General features: G+C 36.2%; 1 protein-coding gene across 13 annotated transcripts in view; it reads right to left on the reverse strand.

Moving 5' to 3' along the window:
* ZNF536 (zinc finger protein 536) overlaps positions 1–22,386 on the reverse strand; it is a 351,794-nt gene that overhangs the window by 124,826 nt on the left and 204,582 nt on the right. For all 13 annotated transcript variants that reach the window (XM_032195430.1, XM_032195429.1, XM_032195419.1 and 10 more), the window contains 2 exons: positions 13,451–13,603; positions 700–2,280 (listed from right to left, as the gene is read on the reverse strand). In XM_032195430.1, coding sequence (XP_032051321.1) covers positions 700–2,280; positions 13,451–13,603 — 1,734 coding nt within the window. The remainder of the gene's footprint in view (positions 1–699; positions 2,281–13,450; positions 13,604–22,386) is intronic.

Raw genomic sequence — 22,386 nt, forward strand, 5'->3', positions numbered from 1 at the left:
TAGTGGGTTTGTTTGGGTTGTTGTTGTTTTAATTATGTGAAGGCATACTCTTAATTAGGCAAATCACAACTTGTACAACCTCTAGTTAGGATAGTGAAAATGGTCAAAGGCAACTACTATATGTGTGCCATTGAAACAAATTAGAAAAATAAAATTAAAAAAAAAGGTGTGAGGGAGGAAAAGAACACCTCTTCACTACAGGTAGATGCATTCCATCTACTCGGCCTATGATTTAATGAATATCATGGAAATGGAATGCAGCTCAAATAAGAGAACAGAATGAGAGAGAGAGAGAGAGAGAGAGCGCGAGTAAAGCATCCAGTGTTTTTCTTGGGTTCTTACTAATATCAAAATACTGAAAAGTTTGCAAGTTACCATGTGAATTTTTAAAAACGTTCTCCTCCTTTGAGTATGCTAAAGCAGTAAATATCCCCTTCAGATGCCACTAGCACAGATAGTCTATATTGCTGCTACACTAGATTAAAAGCAAGTTCTTTCTAAAACTCTGTATAAGTATATGCATGCAGCACTGTTGATTTCAATGGAGTAGACCACATAGAAGACTAGAATTTGGCCCACAGGGTTTAACATTTAAAAAAATGTATTACTAACAAACATGACTAAGTATATTTAAAGAGCAGCTTCATGATTCTGCACAAGTGTTTTCTGAAATGGTCTAAAAGAAGGTCTAAAACTTACCACACAAGTCAGGTCTCTTGATACATCCACTAGTTGCTGTGCTACTTGCAAGTCCATTAAAGGCTGCTAAGCCATCAGAGCTGTAAGCTCTTAGGACTGACAACATGTTCATCTGCTTCTCCAGGACCTGTGGACCCTGAACTTGTTCAGCTTTCATCATTCCTTGTGCAGTTTCATGGGAGGATAGAAGATTCTGACTGTGCCACTGCTTTTCTGGTGCTTGTGGCAGTGGTGATACGAGCCCTTGTGCTGGTTGTGAGGTGACCGTACTTTGTATATTGTCACCTCCTTCGCTGCTTTCCTTGTTTAGGGCAGACAACTGCTTATTCATAATATCTGGTTCTGTTTCAATGTCCTCATCTTCAATGTTTTCTTCCTTGGAAGACTCCATATCCTCAGATGAAGCTATGTCAGAAAGGTCATCAGTAGCACTTTTATTTACAGAGTCAGAGAGAAGAATATTTGGGTCATCTTCGGGTTGTGGTTTTATTTCAGATTCATTACTGGTGCAAGAATTTTGTGTTCCCATGCCAATAACACCAGGATAAACACCAAACTGCTTATAGAAGTCTGTTGTAAAATTACAAAAAGTGGATTCCATGTGGCTGGGCCAGGCAGTACTCTTTTGCTCTCCCAGGGTCTCTTTATTTTGTCCTTGGGTCATTTTCTCAGAAGCTGAGTCCAGCTGGCTAAGTATGTTTGAAACTACTGCCTCTTTGTTGGACTGTACGGAAGAGGGGAGCAAGCTCACTTTATTAACTGAGGCTGAAGCTTCTCTAGATTGGTCTTTGTTGTTCCCTATGATGTTGTCTTTACGTTTAGCCTTGCCCAAGTGATTGGCCTGGAGGTGCAGAGCCATTAGTTCCATAGATGAAGTTGTAAAGGAGCAAAATAAGCAGCCATGCCAAGCAATATTGTCTTGCACGGTAACAGATGAACCTGGGAGGGAGGCTGCATCTGGTCTTACGGATAAGTCAAGAGGTTCATATTGTGACTTTTCTGTTTTTCGCTGTGAGGACTTGCTACTGATCTTTTCCTCACCTCCATCTGAACCCAGAGCTTTTGCTGAAAGTGGATCTGACAGAGCTTTATCCTTCATTTCTTTTTCTTTCTTCAAAGAACTTAAGACAAAGCTGTCCATGAAAGCTTGCAAAGACCCTTGAAAGTTCACACCATTCCCAACCATGTTCTGGTAAGCACGGCCAAGTTCAGAGAAGTGTGTTCCTTTGGAAGATATGTCTGAACCCTTCATATTGTCTGAAGATACCTCAGATGACATACCAGCTGCTTGTCCTTGCTGATCTCCAGAAGACAGCATTCCTGACGTCCACTGCTGCGAGACCATGCCACTTCGGAAGTCAATACCAGGAAGCCCCTTGAAGGTTCCTCTCAGTATATCTGGTCTAATAAACATGGAACTTTTACTTGATGTCTCTTCTTTGTGTTCTTGATTTGCAGCCTGCCCAGAGAGTGGTCCTGCTCCATTCTGTCGCTCCCGATGGTGCCTTTCCAAATGGTACTTGAGGGATGCAGACTGAGTACCAGCATAATCACAATGTGGACACTTGTAAGGCTTCTCACCTATGTGTATGCATAAAAAGAAAAATACAAGAGAAGGGAGTTAACTGCACTTTGGTGTATGGATGAGTGAAGAAAAAAAATCAACATTAGCTGCATGAAAACAGGAAGATCTTACAGCTAATAATTCATTTTTTAAAAAGAAACGCCTTTAATTGAAGACTAATTCATAAGCTGAATATTTCTAAAATGGGTTTCCAGAATGTGGGGCTATTCAGGAATGACATGGTATCTACACACAATTAGCCATCTTTTTCTTAATCTAACATGTAGAAAACTGTAGTAGAATTAAAAGCTATGATTATGAAAATGAAGCATAACAATTTCAACCACAGTAATCATTAAAAGTACAAGTTTAAAAAAAAGAGAGACAAAGAATGTAACAAATGGATGGTTGCAATATTTTGTGTATACAATTGCTCTAAAATTTGTTTAAATTATACACATGGAAACCATTTTTAAACCTAAAAATTTTATGGCACTGTTATGCAAGACTGAAATGAATGATTTAAGTCTTGCTCTGCAGTAAATCATGGATATAATTAGCAAATGGCATACTGCACAAGTAATTTATCATTATTTGGAGGGCACCATTCCAGAAGGATTCAAAGATCTGCAGACCTACTGCATTGTTTCTAAATAAAGAACTATAAATACAGATTCTATAAAATATTAATATCATTATACTACATTATGATTGCAACATGTAAGAACATATAGTTAAAATAAAAAGTAGTCAATAAAATGAAAAATCAAGTAATAAAAAGTACAAAATATACTTAGTTTCTTTATTTTAAATTAGCATTATCTACTGGCTTTTGCAGTCTTTTAAATTTGTGCTAATGGCAATTCTAATGCTCAAGTAGTAAAATTTACCTATCAGAAGTGCTTTCCTAGGATTAGCTCGAATAGAGTTTTAAAACATATAAGTTGATGTTCATGAATTAAGTATGTACTTTAGTCCTGTACAAACTTTTATTGTTTGTCCTATACTTTAAAAGAGGCAGCAGATATTACGTGCATAATAAATATTCACACATATATCCAAAAAGAATGTATGTCTAAGCAAACATACATCTAAATTTTTGCAGAGCACCTGTTAGGAATACAGAGCTCATTTTAAAGGAAGAAGTATAGAAATACTCACAAAAAGAGACAGAAATGTGAAAAACCTGCAAGCTGTCAATACTGACAATTAGTGCTATCAGGGAGCTCAACAACAAGAAGAAACTGTTTTCTCTACATAGCTTTTTCTCCTAAGTGGCCCAAAAGACAATGGCCAACCTCTTCCAAATGCTGTAATGGAAAAAATTTGTTTCAAAAACTTCTTCCATAGGCAAACAAGAAAAACAAACAAACAAAAAAACACTGTATAATATTATGTACTTTACCAAACCATCTGGAAAGTCACCCCTTTTCAAATATCCTCAAAATCTGATTAAAACAAAATTGAAAGGCTTTCAAACTTTCTGATTTGTTTAAGCTGCAGGCTCAGTTGAAAGTCGGCAAAGACTTGGGAAGCTGCTTCTCTTGCTGATCACAGAAACTTACTAATGAGATGCAACACAAGTCCACTCGAACTGACCAGGAAGGCTTATTGACTGGATACGTGGAACAGTAGGTGGATACATGCTGTAACTCAGACAGGGCTAAAGTGTGGACAGGGCTAAGGAGTGGAAATCCTAAATCCATGTGTAATCCTAAAGCTAAATGATGAGATGTGAGAGCTTTACATCAACCATGTTAATTGACTTTTTTTGAGAAGGAAAGCACAGCATCTCGAACAATAGGTGTTCAGCAGAGGAAGAGGTAGGAATGAACAATGTGCATGCTTTAGGCCTGGGTCCACATAGTTTAAGGGAAGAAATCAGGTTTAAACATTTCAGTGCAACTTCTGAGTCTTTCACAATCACCTGATTAAGTTCTGGTGCTCTACCACCAAGAAGTACATATGCATTCAGTGGGAGTCATGCACAGGCAAACTGTTCCTATGGACCTTGAGATGCATCTTGTCTGCTTGGGCTTCTCTGTCCTCAGGTGGAAGTCTGCACACATGTGCATGTGTGTACATACGCACACCCCCCCCAGTCCCATCGCAGGCATTTCAGGGTAGGGATAAGGGGACAGAAGACCTTGGCTGTTGATTTGTTTGCATTTCTGCAGGGTTGTTTGGGACTGTGTAAACCCTGACAGCTGTGCTGTCAGTCAGAACGTGGACAAATATTAACGCTGTTTCTACAACATGCACATGCTGCAGTATTTTTGAGCTGTTTTCCATGATTTTTAAGTTTGTCCTCCAGTTACTGTCAATTACACAACTGTCACTAAAAGCCTCTGACACAACGGACATACTTCAAGTATTGTCTAAGTAATCAGACTGGTGAAAAACAGCAGACTTTATAAGGTTAAATGCTCTCACTTTTGAGTTTTCACTACTCTTGAAAAGCCCTTCCACAACATCCCCTGTGCCTTTACAAAAATCTTTAACGCAACTGTATTGATCACTTCCTTTTATTGTAATGATAGTTCAGTGTGTGTTTGCATAGCACATTAAGTGACACCATCAATAAGTGTCCCAGTATTGCAGGCACTATGTCAACTGCAGGATAACAAACTTATGGGTGAAAGAGAATTTTGTAATATAAACTGCTCTAATGTTGCTAAAATCATGCAGAAGGTGTTCAAAGGAATAAGTATTTAAAAGCAGGTATAAGTGAGTTAAAATATGCTAACTGGTAATATTTTGCACTAGTGAAGTACCTTCGGTCTAAAGTACTGGGTACAGCAACATACTCTTATTTTGAATTGCAGAGCCCTGAAGTCATTGCATTTTCCTTTTGAAGGCCTCTCCGCTGAGTGAGCTTCCTTTTAGCAGAAGAGATCTGGACACAGCTTGCCACAAACACCATACACACTGGACTGAAATAAGACACTGACTGAGATGGTATGATAAATTGTGTATGTTCAAAGAATACGAAAGGAGTAAGAGAGCAAGGGCACACTTCCTGCCAGAAGATAACGATAACCTGTTTTTATCTCACACTTGGAAGAAAGGTTTCAGAGAATTCATCCTAGTGTAATGATTACCCAGGTTATATTGCCAACAGCAGGATGAGTTATTTAACACTTAATATCAGTTCACATAAATTAAGGTTGCCATGTATGAGTGAGGGAACATGATTTTTTCAAAATAATTTTCTGCATTTCATATCTTAGAGTCATTTTTCATTGTTCACAAAGACAATGACTATCCCAATCTTGCTAATTCTCCGGTCCTGTTTTCACCCCTGCAAACCCTTTCAGAGTGGAGTAGAAAGAGTGAATATCCCAATATGTACAATAAAAAAGCATCTTGTAGAGAGCAATTTATCTAGGCAACATAATCACAGTTCTGATCTATCTACCAATCTGATTTTACAAGACACAAGACATCTCACAAAAACTATTTTATATCAGGATACAATAAAACAATAAAATTCAATGTTGCTTGTAAAATCTGAACAAAAACTTGGTAGATAACTGGAAACAGACATGTTGCCCAGTAGAAACAGGTCTATTTGTATAGTGGGTTGCATAAACAGTGAGGATGTATAACCTACTACTAGTCCTTCTCAAAATGCAATCTGATCATACTAGTCATAGGAATTATCTATGCTGGGAGACCACAACCAGATTACAAATAAATTTACACAGTTTAAGGCCAGAAGGGACAATTATGATCGTCTAGTCTGATCTGCTGTTCAAGACAGGCCAAAGATGCTCACATGGTAAGTCCTGCATCAAAGTCAGAACTACAATTTGACACAAAACATACATGTCTTAGTTTAAATGTATTCTGTTTCAACCACAGCAATGAAGAAGAATCCAACGTGTCCTTATGTAAACTATTTGACATGTTAATTATTTTCGCTATTCAAAATGTGTGCCTCATTTCTAGTTTGAATTTGTCCTAAGTCTGTTTCCTGTACTGAACCTCACTACATTTTTTCCATACTACACTAACCAGATTTTTTAATCAACAATCCATTCGCAGAGGAAGGGACTTGCACTCACCTCTCCACCTTCTCTTGCTCTGGAGTAGAACACCCTTCCCAATTTTTTCTATGTCCTTTTAAATTATGGGTTCCCGCTGAAGTCTTAATGAAATTTCAACTTGATATTATTCTCATAGAAAAACTGTTCATATCCATAGCTATAGCAATCAGCTAACAGCTTCCTTTCTGTTGCTTTTCTGCCATAATACTAGGCCCAGTTCATCAACACCTCTAGTATTTGTTCCTTTAGAGTTTGCTGATTTAAAATTCATATTGTTGAAAAGAGCCCACTTGACTATGCAACTAATCAGTCCCTCCCCGTGATTTTTAGCATTTTACCATTTTTGTGCCATTGGTAAATTTTATCAACAGTGATTTGATACTCTTCCAAATAACAATGAAATACCAAATAGACTGAGCTGAAAGCGCTGCTGTGGGACTGCCAGATTATGTACAACTTTTCCTGTGTATACTGTTGGTTTGGGGGCAATGTCACATAGAACAAGTTATTTTCACAAGCCTTGAGAGAAACTTGAGAAACTTGATAAAACTTACTTTCATAAAATGAAATTGACTGGCATTAACTATGTTACCATTTCTTAATTATTTACCAAATTAATTCTGTAATTTTACCTAAAACTTACATCAATGGGTAGTCCATTTATAATTTCAAGGTCTTACTATTCTTTGGGTTTGGAAAAACTAGAATAGCTGAAGCTTTTTTTTTTTTTTTTCCCTAAATGAATTTTAATGGTTTGGAGAGCTCTTCAGCAAGGGTTTTTAAGACTTTATATGCAAGTTATCCAGTCTAATTCATTCTAAAAAATATTAAAATTTAGTGGGCTACAGTATAACAGCCTCACTACTTAATGGCAGAACTGCATCACTGGAAAATACTTATAAAAGCCCATCATGCTTATTTCTGAGAACAGAGCAGAAGAGTATTTAGTCTTCCCTACCATAATAATTTTTTTACACATATTGGCCATTACTAGCAAGATACCAAGTGTTAAACCTGCAAGATCTACAGACGTTACCTTGTACTCTGTAACCCTAATATCCACGTACATATCTTTACTGTTTCTTTTAGTTCCCCTTACCAAAATCTCTGTACTTCTTACCTGTTGATTTATATTTACTGCTGTGAGCTTATTTGTTCATTTTTTATACTTAACATGCAGCTTTTTAAAAATCTGTAATGCACTCTGCACATCCGTTCCCCACTGAATGCCCTCCCACCTTTTTTAAAAAACAGATTTCTCATGGAGTTTGCCTGTGGGCTGTGCCTCTCTGCTCCTCAGCACAGTGAGGTCCATGCATCAATTCAGGAACCCCATACCTAATGCTCCAGCAGGCAGTAACAGGGTTTTGATGGATACTCAGGGACAACGTGTGTCTCAGTTGGATCCTATACATTTCTAAACATGCTATAGTTTTCTTTCATGCAAAGCAAATGAAATCAAACATCTTTTAATTCCAGAGAATACTGCTTAATGAAAATATTGAAAACATTTTATAGCATTTTTATTTTACCATTGAAACAGTTATTTATAACCTATTTTATCCATTGTGCAGTAGATATTTTAGAAATGAATTGCTGTATGGTTTAATTAGTTCATTATTATGCCTATTCTTACATGGTAATTTCTTTTATCATTCTAATCATTCACTTCACACTTTTTAAACCAAATGGAATATCAAAAGTTCTGTAGGATTATTTTTGGATCCTGCACATGTTTCACCACACAATTAATCTGTTTGTCAGAAATACTAGTTAACTTCTTTTCTTTACTACTTTCCTTTACTAGCTATTTCTCTCTATTATATATGATTAAACTACTTCTACCCTTTAAGAGGACAGGCTTGTGATGCTTTTCACTCAGTTTATTAAAGATTTTTAAATAGTGCACTAGGTATTATGATAAAATATTTTAATTTGTATAAAGTTTTATAATTGAATATTATCATTTATTTATATCTCATCTACAATATTTATTTAGTCTTTTTACATGTCTTTACTTAGTTAAAATGCAGAGAGATAAATGCAGTTTTTCCTTTGCAGGGAAGATTCAGTACATTAATATAAACTGCACGCTAATTCCCCCAAAGCATATATATATATATATATATGTTGTAAACCTGAAGACTTTTTACACAGCTGCTTATTGCTAAACAGTGCCTTGTCCAGAAGGGGACAATCTGTGTCTCTAATTGCTGTCACTGAAGCTGAGATTCATTATGTGACTTTCCCATTAAAATGTGAGCATTAATTTGTATAATGAAATATCACCCACTGCAGTGTTCATTAGCCATGCCCTACTGTATACTGCACATTGTTAGCTACCTAGAAACTGTAGTTAATTTCACTAATGGATATTTCCCTACTTAGTGTTTGGTAGGAAATTTATACTGTAACATTACCTCTTAAACTTTTAAGGAAATTTAAATTCAATCAATTATTTTCAACAAAAGTTTGGGACGTCATTAACACAGGAGAAAAAGCATTCCTGTACAATGTTAAGGATGGGAAATCTGGAGAAATCTACAGAAATGAAAAGTCCTTTTAGTTCTTCTTAGAAATGTAAGAATAAAGGATGTTCAATACCAAAATTGTCTTCTCTTGGAGCACACATACCCATTTTCCTTAATTATTCATGTTGCTCATCCCACTACAAGAGCCTTCAGAGAATGGCAACAGGCAGTCTTTTTTTAGGAAGAAAATGTGAATTGAATTCATTTTAAACTGCACCATTTTTACTGTATTTTATCAGTTAATCTAAGCAGGTTTTGAAATTGGCTAGTCACATTTCCAAGGGAAACTACAGTTAACACTGTAAATATAATACATGTAATACTTGTAAAATGTGTATCACCCATATCATAGCATACCTTCAGATAACGGACACAACCTTGCTAAACTGCTTCTTTCTACCCATATCTGTCTTAAGTTTCTTCAGTTTAGCACAATCCAAACCATTTTCAGGGCTATACTTTGCTCATGCACGTTATTCTGTTTTCATCATACAAGGGATTTAACTGTGCCATTGATACAGTAAAAATAGCTGAGCACACAAACCCAAACTGGTCCACATCTGCAGCAGTTTCTGAATGCTAATGTGAAGTGCAAGAGGTGCTAGAGCCCCTATGTAGTATGTTGCTTGCCAAACATACTTTTATGCTATTGCAGAACATAGCAAATTTTAATTATTTACATTTAACTGTTTCTATGCTGTCCAAAGTTCCAGGCATATAACATAAAAATAACACATCTAATTGGTTTTGGTGGGAATCGAGAATGCTCAAGAACATACAGAAGATACTCAGCTCCTTGAATGGTGGAACCCTACATTGCTGCCTGCAGAGGGGAAAAATGCAAAGTCCAGATGTGCATATTATTGGTCTGAGATATTTTATGTAAGAAAGTTTTCCTTCTCTCAGTCTAAGCACCTCTGAGCTGTCTGTGTTATAACCTTCACAGCTCTATTACCATTATTTTATAACCAGGAAGCTGAGTCACAAAGTGGCTAGTCCACCCATTTTACTGTGAGTTACAACCTGAATCCAGTTTTTTCTTTTCCTAGACAGATATCCTAACCACTGGACCCTCATGCCTTTTCAAACGCCATCACAGACACTGTTCTGAAATTATTAAAAGAAGAATGACACTATTCTCTGGCTGGTTGGAAACAGAATACAAAAGATATTCAGTCCTGGAGAATTGTATAAGTATGGGGTCATAACTAAGCAACTAAAATCACCAAAGCATTCAATTGTCTTTCCTAAAATATTCTATTTCATTAATGTGATATACTTTGAATTTTTGCATTCTCTCTCTCTTTTTTTTTTTTTTTGTTTTTGTTTTCCATAAAATATTTTTGGGTTACTATTATTCTTGCTGGGTTCCGAAAAAAATAGCAGATCTATTTATGAATTTATTTTTCTTCATGCTTTGCAAAAGTCCATATTCACTATAATTTTAGACATAAGGTCAAATTTTTACTTTGATCGGTATAGCTTCAGTGTTTTAACAAAATCTCTTCCCAAATTCACATGGGGCACATACACACCTTCCCTGTTTCTGTCTCTTTTCACACTGAGTTTTTGTGAGTTGAAGTTGGTAGTTTTGAAGAAGCAGGACGACACAGCCCATCTCTATCCCCTAGTCAATATAATCAAGTAATTTAGGAGGGTTATGGGATATTCTTTCTTTCCTTTCTAAGCCATGAGGCTCTAGAAGATTTTGCCCTGAGAGTTCTTCCTCTCTTCTGTCATGGCTGTGCTAAGAAACTAACCCTTCAACTGTTTTGAGAGCAAGAAAGAGGATAAACTCTGATTTTACATAATTATGCCCTTTTCTTTTCGTACGGCAACAAGCAGACATCATATCTTATTCTCATCCCCTTAAAGCTGTTCAAGGGTGAATATCATTGCACTAGAAAATAAGAAGAAACCTCTACAGTGTTGGCACTCAAATGAGTTTTTGGTATTTTGTTATTGTTGTTGTTGCTGTTTTGTTTTGAGAAGCTTCTGTGATAGCAAACTACACAGACACTGAGCCCCTGTGTTGAGAAGGTTGCAACCATAAATATCCAAAGGAAAAAAAAAAAGCAACCCAAGTCACTAGCTAATTCTTTTAAAACAGAGCATAGCTTCCTCCCCTTGTGAAGGATTGAACAGCTTCTCTAGCTTTTTTTGGGCCAATTGCCACAGAAGCACCTCCTGGCTGGATCAGACTTTGGGTCTTGTGTTGGCATGCGTACCAAACCAACCTACTCATGTGCCTCCAAATACACAGATGTTCAAAGGAACCTGACTTCTGCTGAACTGCTTGAGCTCATCTCTAAAAAACAGGTGCTGTGAGAACAAGAACAGTAATTGAGTTAATGTAGTGGAGAAACACAGTAAAGTGTTTTTTATCAGTCAGTTATATGATCCAGGCATATAATAAAGACAGAGTGTGACATAAAAAGCAGGAAACTGTCCTTGTTAAGTATGAGCTAACCAATATTTATTTAATAACTGGTATCTATTACATCATTTCCATTTACTGCAGAGCAACTTAATTTTTATTTAACAACTCTAGTAATTTGCCAATTTACATTTTTATAATATTTATTACGATTATTTTCAATATGTAAAACCCTTTTCCATTTAAACATACTCTTGTCATTATTTACAAATACTTTGTTCTCAACCTAATGGAAATTGATCTTTATCTATTTTAAAATTATAATGCCTTTTAAATGTATTGCAAATGTTGTTTCAATAATCTATGATTGTTTGTTTGTTTTTTGTGTGTATTACTTCATACATGCTTTAGTTGTTCTTGTTTTAATTTTGTTTAGTAACTTTTAATATACAATTTTTATGGAATATTTCCATTTCAATTAATTTACTTTCCATTAGTTCTAAGCCACAAATACCAAATGCATAATCATTGACATCTTTATAACAACAAATAAATGACCACTATATAATCAAGCAAAAGGAGAGATGGGTATACTCAGGTTATTTTAAAGAATTTTCCTTCACTTCTCCACTAGCAAAAATGTCAAATTGTTTAAACCTCATAGTTACAGGATTATTTCCCAATAAAATAACTACAATGGTTTGTTTTTACTACATTAGAGAGCAAATACATAGGGTTTGCAGTTTTATTTTTCCTACATCCTTTATATTTCATTTTTCCTACATTCACTAGTCCAAGATATGGAAAAGAATATTCCTGCCCTAAGCAGCTTGCAATCCAGACATACTACTTTGTTGGCCAGATTTTAAAATTCAGATCAAACCATTGTTGTTAATTCCTATTCCACAGTCCAAAGAAATAAAGAAAAAAAAAATACAATGAAGAAACTTTCCCATCTCATCACTGATTAATTTTTTTTTCTTTAAGCAAATTTCAGCCTTCATTTTCAAGATTTCAAAATCAGGTCTTACATTCTCAAACCCAATATTAAGCATTACACCTGTGCAAGAACACAGAAGTGTGATTGCCAATTTTGGGAAGGGAGGCAAATAATGCTTATCTGCTACCTCAGTGAAATAAAAAAAATATGGTGACATTTTTCATGCAAGAGGTACAAATGAAAAGTATTTCTTCATGCATTTCGTTTTATCTGTCAATTACAAAAATAGCAGTAACATTCTGAAATTCGTTTAAAATATCTTAAAAAGAAAATGAATGACTCCACAACTGCACTGCCCACTGCACCTGTTTACAAAACCAAGTGTCCTAAATCTCCAGCTTTGCACACTCTCCCAGAGCACACTGCAATACCTAAGACTTGGAAGAAAACAATATCAGGTTGACCATGGACAGAATCTCTAGTGACGTCAGCAGGACCTGAGGATGTCAACATTGTATGTCAGATCCTAACTATGGAGATAGTAAGCCTTCCTAAATATATGCTGTGTCTCTGTGTGAACTCTACTGTGCACATATACACTTTTAAGCAAACATGGTATTATAATTTAAATGGAGTGGTTACGTTTTTTTAGTATCTAGAGCAGTGACATACAAAAATAAAGAATCTAGATCAGTAGTAAGTCTCAGTAGGGTAGAAAGACTGGTTTTCATATTAAAATAAAATGTGGTAAGATTTCCCATGCTGCAAAAACATGGTAAGTATTACATTGGGTTAGTTCTAGCACAAAACAAAACAAAAGCAAACAAACAAACAAACAAACAAAAAAAAACAGATCCATAAATTCATATGAACAGTGAGAGGTTACAAATGAGCACGTTAAATTGAACAAAAATAGTAACTGAGCAAAACATACAGAATCCCTAAGTAGATGCTACAGAAGGCCTTTGAAGCAGTTAGTATAAGTAAGTGTGAAACCAATAGGCTTATGCCTATTGAAGGACAAGGGTAATTGAAGGAAACAGTGATGAAGTGGGGAAGGAGACAGAAATAACCTCAACTGGGAAAAGATGATTCTAGTAAAGTGGTCTTTATCCAACAACACATTCCTTGTGCTTTTATTTAAGACTGTCATATATCTTTCTCAAAAGACTCTCCAACTAATGAGTCCAAATCTACACTGGGAATTAAGGCTTCTAGCCACATATTATGTTAACCCCCATACACACATCACTTGTGTCGACAGTGCTCCGCTCCTCTTGTTCCTCTCACCTGTATGTATTCTCAAGTGGACCTTTAAGTGATGTGATGTTCTGAAAGTTTTTCCACAATATGGGCAGTCTTTCATGGCAGAACCAAGGCTCCTGTCTCTCAGTAAAGCTGGCTGTTGAACTCCTACAGATCTCCCAGCTTCTTCTCCAATGTCTGCAACACAGAAATGTTCTCACATCACTTCAGCACGTCAGAAGTTGTTCTCACTAAAACTGCTAACAAAACACAAAGTTAAACATGTTAATACTACACCTGCCTATTTCATTCGTTAAATCTGACAGAATGCTGACAATTCATGTATTTTCTTGTTATTCTCTTAAATTATTTCATCTTTCCTATCATCATTTTAAGCAGCATATGGTACCTTTATATTGAACTGAATTATACAAGAAAAGAAACAGCTGTGTCAGCAGCTGGTTTGATTTCTTCTTTTGCTTAGTTCCTATTAATTTTTCCCAAAAAGTTTTGAATTGTTGTTTTGTTGAATCTATTTCATTATAAGTATTGTAAAAATGTGCATGTTTTTAGAGAGAAAAAGGTTGTATCAGCATGTAAAAACGTCCCATAAAAATCGAATTGCAGTGATGAGTCCAACAGAAGTGGCAATGCCTACACACAAAGCTAACCAACTTTCCTCTGCAACACTTCAACGTTAGAGTAATGACACCTGACCTAATATCACGGGAAAGCCAATGGAAAAATTGGTCAGATGAGGGGGGATTCCTTTGCTCTCTCACTCACAGCTACTGAGTTTTCTCCTTTGATCTTCAGGGCTGCAGTTACTCTTTGCTTTGTAATACAATGGATGAGAGTCCAGGACATCTTTTCTCTCTCCTGACATAAAGAAACAGTCATTCTCAGCCACCCTGAAGAAGCTGCTATTATTCAAGCAGGCTATGGACAAAATAACTTGCAAAAGACTGATATAAATATTACAAAACATTGAGCATTTTTAAAAAGTCATTACTTAAACCACAAAAGACTCAGCTATCACCTTGTACTTACAGGGTCATGTAACATCACATATAGGTATCAATTCACATTATCACCAAAGAGTATCATGGCACATGTTGAAATTCTGAAATAGATTTACAATACTGGCACACCACAGAGATACAATACACATTGACACATTACCATACCTGTGTGCAAAAGCTGAGCTACGAGGTCTGTATTGAGGTAGGGAGTAAATAGTTAAAACCTGTGTGCAAAGTCTTGACTATTTCAACCATAAACTAGTGACTGAAAATGCTCTGTCTCTACCCATTTGATACATAACTAAAGCTGTCAGGAAACACAGTGCAGTTTACACAGTATTGCCTCTTAAATGGAACTGATGGAACATAAGAAAAAATTAAACATTTTGATCTAATAAGAACTGTTCACAGAAGAGCAGAGACCCAAATACCACATTGCTGGAAAAGGTAAAACTAACAAGAATTTCATTATTTTTTATAAAATGGTTACTCTAAATAATTTCACTTAAAACTGAAAGAAGGGGGTGACCGAAAAAAGAAAAAAGAAAGAAGAGAGAAAGAAGAAATAAGAGAGAAAGAAAGAGGAAAAAGTATAAATACTTATCTTAGTCACATATGTCATCAAGCTATTATTAATAATCAACAGGCAAAATCTGATTCTTGATAATGACATTCTTTAATACTTTCTGATTGCTCTTACACTGCAGAATTATGGCACACTATTTCGGATACAAGGCTTGTAACTGTCATTTTGAATTATTCACATGTATATAAAGAAATATAATGCAGAGTTTATTTTTCCTTTCAGAATCCAGGAAAGCGTACATAGGTGCTAGTCTGTAATTCCAACTTTCCCAAAGCGTTTAGACTTTGCATTTTTTTTTCTCCTCAATAGTTGTATATAATCACATCCTAAACTGCTTCAGGAGAAAAAGAATTCCTGAGTGCAAAAAACCTTTATGAAGTGCAAAATACGGAATGTAGATAATAAATTGTGGGATTTTATTTTCATTTTCAATAAATACTATATGAGCATTATAGATAAGTATATAGATAAAGCTAACAAGCCACTCAGGAGGAATTTACCGAATAAGTCTACTAGTTATGTTTTGCTAAATGTCACTCTAAATGATGGCCTGTTATCCATCTGCCTTTTATCTTTCTATCTAGAATATGTGTGGCCCAATAAGAAAGAATAAATTTGTAAGATAAACAGCTCGCTTTGCAGATTTAAGAGTCTAATTTTCACTTTACACAAAATTGATTTTTTTCAAGGCAGCGAGATGATGGAGTTTACTCTAGCACTAATCCCTCTGAAAAAGCAAACTGAAAACAACAATGAAGCAAAGAATGATGTGGGTGGTCTGAAGAGTTTTCTTTTAGATTTAAGTAGACATACAGTAGATAGCTTCAAAGGCTTAGCCCCAACAGGGGCCTTACCTTGAAGAATTTTTCTTCCCACAGTGAGAGCATTCCTAAGACTTTAAAGCTGGGCTGAGGGCTTTTCTTTTGAATTCCTCAGCCTACAAAGCCCACCGAAGCACTAGAGGCCATCACTACCTGAATGAACAACATCTAAATCCTTTTATTTCCAACAATGAAAAGATATGTTCAAGGATGCCATCTGTCCCCATCAAATGCTACCTCGGCTTCTTACCATGGCCCTGTTTTGGCAAATTGTACCTATTTGTCAAGGCACTTAAGTTTAAAATATGCTTAACTTTAAAACACACTTACATCTCATCGCTGTCAAGTTTTTTATACTGATTTTCTTAAAACAACTTATGGAAAGTGAAGGGGGAAAAAATGTGAAACAGAAAAAGGATAAGTGATTAGCAAGGAAAGAGTCATGAGGCAAACTGGTGATTATAGGTTATGCCAAAAACAATATATGGGAAGAATGAAAAATCTTCCACTTTACCAATAATAATTTCTGCTGCACCTCGGATGTGCCCCTTTCTCCTGCTTTGTTACCCCCTTCCTAAGCACAATCTCAGTTATGTTAATGCGTGCAGAACTGTGGCAATGTTTTACAGAGCAGCAGAACTAAGATTAGCCTCACCAAATCCATCTAATATATGACTTACTTGGGATTTGAGCTATGGTTTTCAGGCTGCTCAATTCTGAGGATAAAGGATCAGGAAGGAAAGAGAACAGTTACTTATCTTGCAGTCATTGTGGTCCATTGAGTTATGCGGTCTACATGATGTGCACTCGATGCACATGAGATTAGGCTTCTTTTTTTTTTACTACCTACTTCCATTACAGGCAGGTCTACGTCCTGAATGTCTTCCTGCCCATCCCTACCTTTCCTGATTCAAGTGCAGGAAATAACAGAACCGGGTATGAAATATTGTGTAGAGTTACAGGCTAGATGCAAATCTTCCAAGCTTTATATCTGAATTTACTTTCACTGAGCTTTTCTTTCACTTTGCTCAAAGCAAAAGCCACATGTAGAACTTCAAAAAGCAACATTCAGTTCTAAATAAGAAACCTGTCTTTGTGTCAGAGCAAGGAGAAGGCCACATCTGTGAGACCTGCCACACACAGCCAGCAGACACGCAGATACACCTCCTCAGCATGGTGCGCAGCCATGAAGCAGCTTCTAGGGGTGATGTGCTGGGACAACTCTTGTGTACCATGCCTTGGGTGACCATAAAGTCCCAATTTGTTCTGCAGCCACTTGTGTGGCCAGCTGTAAGTGCTCAACTCAAGCTGCGCTCAGTTTGCTGTGGAACCTGTCTCTGGCACAATGGGGTTTCATCGGAGCAGCCTTGAACTGTGCCACAGTGAAAAGGGACGGGGGACAGGCTCATGGCCACAGACGCACACAGAGGCAGGTAGTTCACACCACCCCTACCACAGCCATCCACCCACCTGCACACTGTGCCTTGAACAAATAGCAAAAACATCTAGGCTTGGCTGAATGCTCTTCACAGCTTACAGGTGGTGACAATCCCCTATGAAGGACTCAGATGCAACAGCCAGTGGCTTTGCCTTCAAGAGCTACTGTCCTGTAGCATTCACTTAGTGACAGCCATGGGACGAGTACAAGAAAAGAAACTTCACTTTAACATCCATATCAGAAGGTAGTATTTAGCTACATAGTCAAAGAGCTGATTTGGCCAAAACGTGAACGAGTCTACCACACAGACTGAAATGAAAAATGAGCAAGCTGTAAGATCAGTATTTGCAGGACTAGCTGCAGGACTAGCCCTTCATCAGACAGAAGTCCCCCTCTCTGGAGAGGAAGGACAAAAAGCCAGCACTGGAGAGGAGCTCCACAAGGCTTCAGGCTGTGTCCATATCCCCTGCAGTATAGGAGATTTCCTCAGAGCCAGATAACACCAGGAAGCAGTTTTGAGCCAGGAACATTTTTACAATAGCAGGTTAAAAGAAAATAAGTGAGAAGTACACTGATGAATCCTTTTTTTTACAGCAAGTATCTTACTAGGAATCAGAAATGATCAACTCAAAAATGAGCAACTGTTACAGCTATCAGTGGCCACAGCACAAGGACCCCACTGGGGCACAATGCCAACTTCAGTGGTATTTCTAGAAAAGAGAAGACATACATAGGTAGATGACAAGTCTGTGTATTCAGAGTCAGTCATATGAAGAATTTTTTGTTTGTTTGTTTTTTAAATTTCTGTATGTTTTCTGTAAGACTGGCCTACCTTTGTGGGAGGAGTTTATAAACTTGATTAGAAAAGGACTGATTGTTTTGTAAAAAGAGGCATGTTTTCAGTTGGTTAGGTAATAGCACTGACTTTTGTCACACGAGCAGCAAATATTAAAAGGAGCATCTACATATATGTCCCATAAATTTTACAAGAGCATTTATTTGCTGCATGAAAGCACAGGGATTCACAAAGAGGTACTTTCATGTTCAAAGGAGCTAAATTGCAGTCCTCACACAGACTAAATTATCAGTGGAGTCAGTTGGAATTTTTCAACACAAGGATTGCCAAATTAGCCAAAAACAGGCAATCACATGGCAAAGGTAATCAGCTCACAAAATAGGTAATCACACTTACAAATACGTGTTTACTCTTGCACGTTTTTCAGTCATTATTAAAGAATCCTTTGAAAGTGTGGACAGAAGCCTTTAAAGATGCACATAATCCCACGGTTTTGTATATTTCAGAAATTCAGAATATTTGCAGTTCTTTAAAGCTGCCTTCAAAACTTAATGAAACATAGTGCAACATGAAGTGGCAATGACCATGGTTATTAAAAAGAAAAAGAAAAAGAAAAAGAAAAAGAAAAAGAAAAAGAAAAAGAAAAAGAAAAAGAAAAAGAAAAAGAAAAAGAAAAAGAAAAAGAAAAAGAAAAAGAAAAAGAAAAAGAAAAAGAAAAAGAAAAAGATGTATAAACCACCCTGATAATCCCACTTGTGTACAATTATTTACTTTAGCAGGAAAAAATATATTCTGAATCGAATGTCAAGAAGAGAGTTAGAAGATATTCGATATTTTAATCCTGTCACTGCTGTAATCTTTATGCAAGTATGCCTAGACTCTGACCACCCTGTTTCCTGGGAAGAAGTAAAGAATACAAAAGTTTCTGGAAAAACATGCTTTACCTTTCTTGCCAATTCCTTAGAGAAAACTTGGATAAGATTGAAAATAGTGGAAAATAGAGCTATAATTAATCTTTTTTTTTTTTCAGCTACCTGAAGTAGCTTCGATAGTATGCTTAGATGTGAGACTAGAATCTGCATCAGTGCTTACAAATCTGAAATTAGAATCCTGTTTGCAGATGTTACTACGCATTTTGCTAGTGAAGTTCATTGCTTAAAATAAAAGCCTAATATTACTGAATATTACAGTTATATTTTAGGCCTCCAGAAAGAGTTACTAATGTCTTAGGTCAGGAACAACTTGCTGTCTCTATTGTTTCATCAAGGATTTAGGTTTTATAATGACCATATATGGGAATCTTAAGCTGTTGAGCATTGATACAGATTGGCAGAGAATTTGTTTAAACAGAGAGCTATTTTAGACGAGAATTGGAAAGGAGGCCTACTAGTGAGAAAACAGCATTCACATTGTTTGTATTATTAGAAATAAAGATTATACCAAAGGTTCCACTGGTAAATAAAGAGATACCACTTCTGCCATCAGACTTCTCAGTCAGCCTTCCGAACTGTGCAAGCAAACAAAATTCACAGACTGCCCTGCCTGTGCTACCAATGCATGCTTTAGCAGATTTAAATTTAAAGTACAAGCTAAATTAAACTGAAGTAAAATGCCCACGTCAATTTACACCAGGAAAGGCTTGCCACATCTAGAAATGAGTACACAGCAGTTATAGTCAGTACCATCAGCTACAAGGGAACTCCCTAGGAGTTATTTCAAGCTCAAGAGAAGAGGAGACAAAATATTTTAAGCAATTTCTTAGTAATTGGCATGCTGGCAACTTTGGACAGCACATACACCTTAAGCTCATACTTTTGACACAGAGGATGACTGGTGGTTTTCACATGCCATGGGTTGCACAACACTACAGCATGTATGCAAATTTTGGTAATATTGCAATGCTTTTTATTGCAATGCTTTTTTGTGTTGTACATATTCTAAGAAATATGCAAGAGTCTGTATATACAACATAAAGAGACACAGCAGACACTTGACCAAAATTAAGCTGTTTATCACAAAATGTTTCTTATCCTCTTTTCATTTTAATCGAATTCCCTACAGAGTTTTTGCTTTGAGTTCCTAGTAGTCTTACTTTGCAAATTGTTCTAAATCTTTAAAACCTTTTAAGATAATCAAAGTTAAAACACAGTTTCTGAGTACATCTTTTTAGCTGTCTGTTTTGTTTGAAGAATCCTGTGACCAAAAGACAAAATCAGATACAGTACTTAAAAAAACAAACAACAACAACAACAAAAAACATGTTTAATTACTTGCCATTAACTTACAGTGGATCTGTTTGGACTGAGAATTCATATTATAAACAAAGATTTTTTTGAATAGACTATTTTTTCCAAGAGACCTTTACTCTTTCTTAAAAAAAAAAAAAAAAAAAAAAAAAAAAAAAAAAAAAAAACCTAAAAAGTTAAGTATCTTATAATTTCTTTCATTTAACAGTTGGCAGAAGGAAACTCCCAGATGAACACTAGCCTGTGTCTTTCTCTTTAACCAGCTGAGTGATCCAAGCTTTTAATAAAGCTGTTCCAATTATTGTAAAAGTCATCTAGTACCTTATAGCCACAAATATTGACAGTTTATTGCACAATGCATTCATGACATTTGAAGGTCACATCATAAACTTTTATAAAAGTGTCTGGAACAAAGAGATGCATGATTAGAAATTACATCTTACCATTTTAGGATATGATTTTATACTTATTTAAAATGAAATACAATGTACAATTCAAATTGTTAATAGAAAAACAAAATAGTTCATTTGCTGTATTGTTTTATTAATGAGTGATACTTAGTTCATTTGTACAAAATCAACAGAATGTAGTCCATGCCCCAAGAAGATTACAGTTAAATATCACTATCCTGCAAACCATCACATATTCTCTTAGCTCATCATAAGAAGAAAGTAAGCTTGAGACTTTGATCTTTCACCTGTATACCTCTCCAGGCCTACAGAACTCAATGATGCTTCAACACTTAGATTCGAATCAATATCTTAGCATGTTATTGAAATACTCATTCCACTAAAATTGAATCAAAATGAGGCTGAAGAGAGTATAGAAGAAATTTTTGGAATGTAGGCACATGAAGGCATATTGAACATCTTCGGATTGTTTCCAATGCTCATGACTTTTAGGGCTATTGTGAAGTGCATGCCCCAGTGATATAATTAAAAAATGCAATTTATGCAATCAGACCAAAATCCTTCACTGAAGTAAACAAACATCAGGAATACACAGAGATCACCACTAGAGATCACCTGTAAAGTCCAGCTAATAAGAGCTGAGTTTACAGCAAATGACTATGTTGTCCCTACTAATACCATCATTGCTACTTTCTTCCAAAATCCTGTAAATTTTTTTTCCTAAATCCTTTATGTGCAAGACTCGAACCACACAACCCCTTCACTGGCTTTCCAGTTCAGTTACTCCAGTATCATGGCTTTGATATCCTACTTCTTTAATTTGACTGTATAGATCAAAGCTGTTAAGATCCTAAATCACTGAGTTTGCCAGATGAAATTCATGAAATTCTACTAGTTTTTGTATAATCTTTCTACAAAAAAAAAAATGAAGGCTTTAAAACAAGATGTACTTCTTCATTTATGGAACAATGGATCTGGTTGCTATCTTGAATGTAACATTAGTTACTCACAGTGATGAGATTCTGTTTGCTCTTATTTCCTTCAGAAGTGCACATCTGAGCTGCCAGGACACCTTATTGTACTTCTCTGTACAGAACATATTTATTTACAAATAAGGCACTCTTTGGATCACCTGTTGTGGGCTTAAATATGTACCTATGGATCTTTCCTTGGTGCATTGCCAATGTTCCTTCTCATCTATCCTCAGAATTTACACTGGTGCTCACTTGCGCTTCTGACAGTAACGCAAGCTCCCAAACCTTCCATGCAACTGACTTTTCCATGTTTTTCTCCTCTTATTTTTTAAACAGGCTTAGAGTATTCTGAGTTCTTCCCCAATGCTCATGCCAACATCATGCCTTTCACACGTTAGCCTGTCTGTCTCACTAGTTTTCCTATCCAAACCCCGACTCACACGAGTTAGCTTTGATCCTGGCCTTAGATTTGAAATGGGCACTTGGTTATTGACCAGATAGGACGAGGTCCTTCTACACTTCATACAGATTGTTTACTGCTTTTGGAGAAAATTCCAATAGGGAATGTCAGCAGAGAAGCTATCCAACTGGACCATCTTTTGGATTTGTATGTGTTATTTGTAGGCAGGTGTTCAGGTACCAGATGGCCTTAAAGCCCATACTACTCAGGTTATAGCAGCTTCTGCAG

This window comes from Aythya fuligula, chromosome 12 (assembly GCF_009819795.1).
Source record: "Aythya fuligula isolate bAytFul2 chromosome 12, bAytFul2.pri, whole genome shotgun sequence".
In the NCBI taxonomy this organism is placed as follows: domain Eukaryota; kingdom Metazoa; phylum Chordata; class Aves; order Anseriformes; family Anatidae; genus Aythya; species Aythya fuligula.